At 41.4% G+C, this 8,542-nt stretch overlaps 1 protein-coding gene across 1 annotated transcript; it reads left to right on the top strand.

Annotated features, from left to right (window-relative positions):
• Positions 1-5,218: 5,218 nt before the first annotated feature.
• LOC308057355 (protein NYNRIN-like) lies at positions 5,219-8,045 on the top strand. Its single transcript, XM_080411473.1, has 2 exons — positions 5,219-6,898; positions 7,850-8,045. The coding sequence occupies exon 1, from the start codon at positions 5,672-5,674 to the stop codon at positions 6,677-6,679; it is 1,008 nt and encodes a 335-aa protein (XP_080267599.1). The 5' UTR covers positions 5,219-5,671; the 3' UTR covers positions 6,680-6,898; positions 7,850-8,045.
• The last annotated feature ends 497 nt before the right edge of the window (positions 8,046-8,542 follow it).

Below are 8,542 nucleotides of genomic sequence, written 5' to 3'. Positions count from 1 at the left end.
TTTTCAAACAACAATTGGAGACATTTACTTTACCACAAACACCTCTTTCTTTGGCTAGCAGGTAGTCCAGAACCATCCTGTGTTGATAAATTGCATTTAACATCAAAAGCTTTAGCTGTTTGATTAATAATAATTTCCAAGACAGCCTGTAGACGAATGATATGATTCAGATTGTAGATAGGTTCTCGAGCGCCGTTAATAAGTTCATTAGGATTCCAAGTTGCAGGTTTATAATACTGTATGATACGTTGGGGTGTCCATTCATTTAATAAATATTGGTACCCCCTCAATTCTTGGGAGTCTGGAAAAATCAACTTGCCACTGTTGCCCTGGCTAATTTTCAAACACATTTCACATTGCTGAGTCACCTATTTTATTACAGTAAACAATTTCTGCCCTATCAATTTCTGATTTAGACTTTGATATAAATTATCAGCTCCCCAATGCATCTTATTATGTTCTATTACGGCTGTGGTCCATATTAAATTGGATGGTACCACTATACGACCATCCCTCAAATAAGTTAGAATAATTTGGCTCCTGATCTGTACTTACAGTTTGGATTTTACCGCCTGGTATTAAGGATAATTCCTCTTTTCCTACCTCCTCTGCTACTTGTATGGCTTCATGGTCGGCCAGGCGGTTTCCAATTTCCAAATCAGTGCCTTAATGGGCCATCTTATGTTCTTCCTTCCTGGACGACCCTCTTATAACAGAGGGGGCCCTTCCTCACATCAAGGTCTGGCATGGCATATGTCCCCACCGCTCAACGCCTACTGGGTTGCAGCCAGCAGCAGAGCTCAAGATCCTTCTTGGTGGCAAACACAGAGACCAACCCAGTCTTGCCCTTGATTGTGGTAGGAGGCACTTGACCAGCCTTATTCTTTGTACTTTGTTGTCAATGCAAAGCTTCATTTGCACATCCCATAACAAGTCACAGTCATGGTAAAACACAGATTTACATTAGTAGAACTACTACAGAGTGTATTTTATTTTAGTTTTTTTTATGCAGTATTCCCCACAGCCTTGCTGACCAAGGGATATTGTTTTACCTGAACTAGGCAGGCCTCCTGTTTATCATTTTTACTGTAACAGGGAAAGCATTTTTCCCTTTACTTGGAATTTACTTTCAGATATACTTGGTTAAAGATTTCTTTTACTTCAGGGAGGTCTTCTCTTCCACTTTTCTGTTGAATTAAAGATAAGCTCAACATTTTAGTTAATTGATCATTTTAACTTTTGGATTCATTTCCCCTTCTTTAAACGTCTAGATGTTCTAATAAATCTCTTCTCAACAAAGATTTTGGTGAATTTGGCATTCTTATTTGTTTTCTTAGTTTGTACTTTAAAGGTTTCAGGATATTTTCCTGGCGGCCAGCAGCTCCCACAACTGTAACAAATTCTTTTCACTGTAGTTTAACACCAAATAAGTTGGTTTTGTATTCACCAACTTTTCTACATCACGATTACCTTAGTAAAAATCAACTCGAACCTTTATCCAGTCCTATTCACAACTGACTTTCAAACATCTAAATTTCCCCATCAGAGATTCACCTTTACTCTCCTCAGACCCGCTGCCTGCCCTAGAGGGGCCGTTACCGGTCCTGTTGTGCTGCAAATGCTGCAGCAATCGGGGTGACATTGTCAGGTCCTTCTGCTCAATCGTCAGCAACAGCAACCCCCTCCTCCCCACCAGCAGAAGGGTTCGGGGCAGGAGATGCTCTTCCTGCTCTGCAGGTTACACAAGCCTGCCTCTGCAGCAGCACTTCTGTTTTAACTCTTTCTTACCCTGAATGCACATCTGCTACTTGTTGCTTTAAGTCTGTGTTATTACATATCAGCCTTCGCAGGCAAACAGCAAACACCCTGCCGTGCGTCCAGCGTGACTCAGCCGCACCTTCGAGGGGATACGGGGCTTTGTACAAACTCACCCCAATACTTTAACACTTTCACAGGGTTTTTTTACTCTCCACACCCCACACCCCCCCCCCCCCCGGCTTCAGATCTTACATACATTAGCACAAGTTTTTTTATCTTACAACGTGTTTCATTCTGGTTGCTCCATAGAAGGAACCACAACCTCCCCTCTGATCCTTTTCCATTGCTAATATTAAGGGATCTTGTGGAGCTAGGTTAATACCACACTCTTTTGCCACTCTGGGTGATTCCTCAGAGTGAAAAACATACCAGCATACATTATGTAAGAAACTATGGACTAAGATATTGTTTATTAAGATTTATGTTAAGCATAATGTAAAGACTAGGCGCCAGATATCCAGAATGCCTCTTGTGAAAAATAAGATAACCGCCAGATGTTGCTTGTAAAAGAGAAGATAACCGCCAGACAGAAACAAGACAGACGACCCCATATAAAGATATATGAGTAAGGGGTTAACACCTCCACTACATCCAGGATGCTGCTTGTAAAAGAGAAGATAACCGCCAGACAGAAACAAGACAGAAGACCCCATATAAAGATATATGAGTAAGGGGTTAACACCTCCACTACTTCATGAACACGAAAGTAAAGTATAAAAAAGGACTGTTTAAACTGCTCAGGGCGGCAGTTGGCGGAGCGCAGACTCCCCTGCCGTCCAGCGCTGTCTTTGCTCATATTCTACTTGCTATAATTAATAAAATTTTAATTGGATTATGATCAATTGTGGTCTCAATTTATAACAATTTCTGGTGCCGTGACTCGGATAAGGAACAGTGGGCTTTGGTCCTCCGGGGAGGCGCCCCGCGACATTTCGCGGCCCCGCGACCAACAGCTTACTCCAACCTTACCGACGAACCTAAATTCTAGAATAATGAGCAAAGGAGAAACCGGTAAAATCCCATAAAAATTCTGTGCACGGGAGTCCGGACGAAGACGCAGGACGCGTAAGTATATTGCGAATTTGTTCGCGGGTTTTGCCGTTCGGGCGGGATTGGGTTTCCTGGAATATAACGAGTGAGAGGTTCGATATACTGAACCAAGCGAGTGTGGACTCTTAAGTACTGCGTCTCCCATCTCCCGCGAGGGACTGGGCCAGGAACAAGGGGAGCGAGTGAGTGTATGTTTGTGGATATTCCAGAAGATGGGGGCGAAGGGCAGCAAGCCTTCGACTCCCATGGGAAGGGTACCCACTGTACCTAAGAATACCCCTCTGGCATATATCTTAGACAATTGGAGATATTTCCCTGGAACCCTAGGGAAAGATAAGCAGAAAATGATAGAATATTGTACTAAGATATGGGGAGGGAAGAAGATTTCTAAAAATGTCTTTTGGCCAGTCTATGGGTCAGAAGAAGATTGGATAAGACAGCAATTAAACCTCTGGGTTAATAATAAAAAACCCCTTAACCCGGAGGAGAGTCAATATGCGGAGGTGTGGCTAGAAAGACCGGGAGCTAGACTTTACCCGCTGAATGAAATAAAAACTAAACAAAAGAAAAAGAAGGGAGAGTTAGACGAAACCCTTCTAACCCCCCCTCCTTACATTCCTCCTCCTGCTCCTGCAGAGGTCCCCAGAGCGCCCATTCCCCCACCAGAGTCAGAACAAGGGTCTCTCCCCCTCTTCCTAGACGCGTAACTGGAAGTCAAAAAGGGGCAGCTCAGATGTACCCCCTAAGGGAAATGCCCATGGGGGGACCTCAACCTGTGATCGGATATATTTCTGTGCCTCTAAATTCGGCTGACCTACGAGATTTTAAAAGGACTGAGATGGGAAACTTAATTGAGGACCCACTCGGAGTGGCAGAAAGATTAAATCAATTTTTGGGACCAAATCTTTATACTTGGGATGAGATGCAATCTATCCTTGGTCAATTATTTACTACTGAGGAAAGAGATATGATTAGACGAGCAGGAATGAGACTGTGGGATGCTCAGCATGCCCAGGGACCCCAAGCAGATATTAAATGGCCACTTCAAAAACCTAATTGGGATAACCAGGATCCGGCGCATAGAACTCATATGCAGGACCTGAGAACTATAGTAATTCAGGGGATTAGAGAAGCAGTACCCCATGGCCAAAATATCAATAAAGCATTTAATGAAATGCAAAAGAAAGATGAGAGCCCCACTGAGTGGCTGGAACGACTGAGGAAAGCCCTTCAGCTGTACTCTGGGGTAAATCCAGACGACCCTTTAGGGCAAGCACTCCTCAAAACTCAGTTTGTGGCAAAATCATGGGAAGATATCAGAAAGAAGATTGAAAAGTTAGAAGACTGGCAGAATAGAGGGTTGGATGAATTATTGAGGGAAGCTCAGAAAGTCTACGTAAGGCGGGAAGAAGAGAGCAGCAAGCGACAAATAAAAATGATAGTAGCAGCAGTCAGAGAGGATCACAAAGGGCGAACTGGTGAACACAGATCTGCTGGAACGAAACAAGGGAACGTAATAGTAAAAAAGGAACAGAGATATTGTTTCTACTGTGGAAAGAAGGGACATATAAAAAAGAATTGCAGAGAAAGGATCAGGGATGAGGAAATATTGAAAACGGAATAGGAGAGTCAGGGGCTTTATATTTTAGGGGACCGGAGTCATCATGAGCCCTTGATAAAATTAAAAATAGGACCCCATAAACAAGAGTTCACCTTTTTAGTAGACACTGGAGCTGAGAAATCAACTATTAAGCAAATACCTGAGGGATGTAAAGTTTCCCCTGAAAAAGTACAAGTAATTGGGACAAAAGGAGAACCCTTTAAAGTAAACAAAATCAAAAATGTGGTATTCGAAACTGAAAATAAATTTGGAATGGGTGAACTCTTGCTCGTCCCTGAAGCAGAATTTAATCTGTTAGGACGAGATTTAATTGTTGAATTGCAATTAGAAATTAAAGTAAAAAATCAAGAGCTAACAGTATCTGCTTATCCTTTGACAGTGGATGATCAAAAACAAATTAACCCTGATGTCTGGTACTCTCCGGACACAATTAGTAGACTGGAAATCCCACCGATTAAAATCCAAATTTCCGAACCCCACATACCTGTGAGGGTAAAGCAATATCCCATATCCCTAGAAGGACGGAGGGGATTAAAACCAGAAATTGATCGATTGTTAGCACACGGAATCTTAGAGCCTTGTATGTCACCCTTTAACACTCCCATTCTGCCTGTAAAGAAACCAAATGGGAACTATCGGCTCGTACATGATTTAAGGGAAATAAACAAAAGAACTATCACCCGGTTCCCTGTAGTAGCAAATCCATACACCCTACGAAGTAAGCTAGGACCCCATAAATCCTGGTATAGTGTGGCTGATTTAAAGGATGCCTTTTGGGCCTGTCCACTGGCAGAAGAATGCCGTGATTATTTTGCCTTTGAATGGGAAGACATAGAGACAGGCCGTAGACAGCAATTAAGGTGGACCGTGCTCCCCCAAGGGTTCACTGAGTCCCCTAATCTGTTTGGACAGGCCCTGGAAGAGCTCTTAAAAGAATACCAGGTACAAACGGGAAACGTGCTGTTACAGTATGTAGATGATCTGCTTATAGCAGGAAATAATAAGGAGGATGTAAGAAAAGAAAGCATTCGACTCCTAAATTTTCTTGCACAAAAGGGCCTACGGGTATCGCAAGAAAAGTTACAATTTGTGGAGGAAAAAGTGAAATATTTGGGGCATTATTTGTTTAACGGCAAGAAGATATTAGATCCAGAGCGCATTAAAGGAATTCTGGAATTACCTATGCCTGTCACTAAGAGGCAAATTCGGCAGGCATTAGGGCTATTTGGGTATTGTAGGCAATGGATAGAAAACTACAGCTTTAAAGTTAAATTCTTATATGAACAACTGTCTAAAGACAAAATACCCAAGTGGACCCCTCAGGATAAAGAGCAGTTTGCCAGTCTCAAAAGGGAGCTAAGTCAAGCACCGGTTTTAAGCCTCCCAGATTTAAAGCGGCCATTCCATTTATTCGTTAACATACATGAAGGAACGGCATTCGGAGTATTAACTCAGAAATGGGCAGGACAAAAGAAACCGGTGGCATACTTATCAAAGCTGTTAGACCCTGTGAGCAGGGGTTGGCCGAGTTGTTTACAAATTATTGTTGCTGCTGCCTTATTACTTGAAGAAACGAATCGTATTACCTTTAATGGAGAAGTTGTCCTATATGCACCTCATAATATAAGGGGGGTGCTTCAACAAAAAGCAGAAAAATGGCTTACAGATAGCCGACTGCTAAAGTATGAGGGAATACTCATAGAATCTCCAAAACTATCCCTAAGGACTATCAAAGCGGTTAACCCTGCAGAATTTTTATACCCAGGGGAAAGTACTGAGTTAGTACATAATTGTCTTCAAACAATTGAACAACAGACACGCATTAGACCAGACTTAGAAGAAGAAGAACTACAATGTGGAGAAGTACTATTTATAGATGGGTCATCACGAATAGTGGAAGGTAAACGATTGTCTGGATATGCCATCATTAAATCAGAGAAAGGAGAATTTAAGACAATAGAATCGGGCCCCCTAAGTGCCAGCTGGTCGGCTCAAGCCTGTGAGCTGTATGCATTGTGGAAAGCATTAGAGTCACTGAAGGGAAAGGATGGAACTATATATACAGACTCACGCTATGCGTACGGAGTAGTACACACTTTTGGGAAAATATGGGAGGAAAGAGGATTCGTTAACTCACAGGGAAAAGAACTGATACACCCAGAATTAATTCGGCGAGTTCTGCGGCATTAAAAATGCCAAATAAAATAGCAGTTGTACATATAAAGGGACACCAGCGAGGTACAAGTTACCAAGTTAGGGGAAATAATGCAGCTGATACAGAAGCAAAACGAGTGGCAGGCAATTATAGTACGATTTTAACTATACAACAAATACCTGTTAGTAAAAATTTGAGGTTTGAGTCTGCAGAAAAGGAAAAACTAGAACAAATGGGAGCTAAGGAACAGGATGGTAAGTATATATTGCCAGATGGGAGAGAAGTTTTACCAAAGGGTATAGCACTCGAAATATTTTCAAAAATACACAGTAAAACACACTGGGGAACCCAGGCGTTAGTTGATCATTTTAATCAACTGTTTGCCTGTATAGGTGTATATAATGTAGCAAAAGCAGTTACAGCAGCCTGTGAGACCTGTCAAAAAGTAAACCGAAACAACATGAGGCAAAAACCTCTTGGAGGACGTTCCCCAGCATACAGACCCTTTTCACACATGCAGGTGGATTTTACTGAATTACCTAGGGTAGGGCGTTACAAATATCTCTTAGTACTGGTAGATCATTTAACCCATTATGTTGAGGCTTTTTCTACCTCCAGGACAACAGCTAACCAAGTTACTAAAGTGTTACTTGAACACATTATACCTCGATATGGAGTACCTGAGGTAATCGACTCAGACAGAGGAAAACACTTTGTGTCAAAAATTGTTAAAGATCTAACAGAAAGCTTGGGTATTAAGTGGGAATACCATACGCCATGGCATCCACAAAGTTCGGGAAAAGTTGAAAGGATGAATGGGGAAATCAAAACTATTCTAACTAAATTAATGATAGAAACCAAATTATCATGGATTAAGTGCCTACCCATGGCACTATTAATTCTCAGAACTAGACCCCGAGCGGATGTGGGAATATCAGCATTCGAAATGGTGTATGGAATGCCCTATAGAATTGAAAGCCCACAAACAAATATTTTAATTCGTGATCGTGTGATTAATGAATATGTTTTACAATTAGCAGAACATCGTAACAAGCTTTGGGAACGCGGACTGATTGTGCAACGACCCCCGTTGGACTTAAAAATTCATAATCTTAAACCTGGGGACTGGGTATTGGTTAAAACGTGGAAAGAAGAAACCCTAAAACCCAATTGGGAGGGACCTTATCTTGTTTTACTTACAACAGAAACAGCTGTCCGGACTGCTGAGCGTGGATGGACTCATGCCAGTCGCATTAAAGGCCCAGTGACGAGACCCCACTGGAAAGTAATTAGTACACCAGGTGACACCAAGATAACATTGAGAAGATAAAGTTATGATAGAGATTTTACTTGATTATTTTGACGCATTACCTTTTGGTATAAAGTGTGTATTGTTGTTTATATTTGCTATAGTTATCTCGCTTTTTATCTATTATATATGGAAATGTAAGAAGTGTAATTGCTAAGCTCATGGAGCCACATGATATATGCATTTTGGATATACGAATTAGGTGTAATAATTTGAACTGCAATTGTTATCCATTTGCTTATTTTAAATGTAAGGTATGCCAGGGTAAATGGTGGACACACTGTGAATTCGGATACTCTCCGGCAGGAGTTTGCACACAGTGTTGGAAAAAATTCAAAGAGCTCTCACTAAGTGGAGACTAAAACAATTAGAGTCTAAAAAAAAAAAAAAAAAAAAAAAAATTATTCGGGAATCCCAAGAGTGGTGGGAAATTTTTGCTAAAGGAATAAACCCTCAATATTATTGTTACCACTCCAACCAGTTCCCCTTTATAGCTGAAATCTTGGCTATAAAATGCAGAAGGGAAGTACAAACCGTGTTTTGCTTTGCCCCATTAGTTAAAAGCTGCAAAGTGGGAAGCCTATATAAA

This window comes from Falco punctatus, assembly GCF_963210335.1.
Source record: "Falco punctatus genome assembly, contig: scaffold_42, whole genome shotgun sequence".
Taxonomy (NCBI): domain Eukaryota; kingdom Metazoa; phylum Chordata; class Aves; order Falconiformes; family Falconidae; genus Falco; species Falco punctatus.
The sequence above is the reverse complement of the archived record's forward strand: the minus strand, read 5'-3'. Positions and strand labels throughout refer to the sequence as shown.

Bases quoted from the DNA above. Each gene is read 5' to 3' on its own strand.
- LOC308057355 (XM_080411473.1), top strand. From the start codon at position 5,672: ATGCCTGTCACTAAGAGGCAAATTCGGCAGGCATTAGGGCTATTTGGG.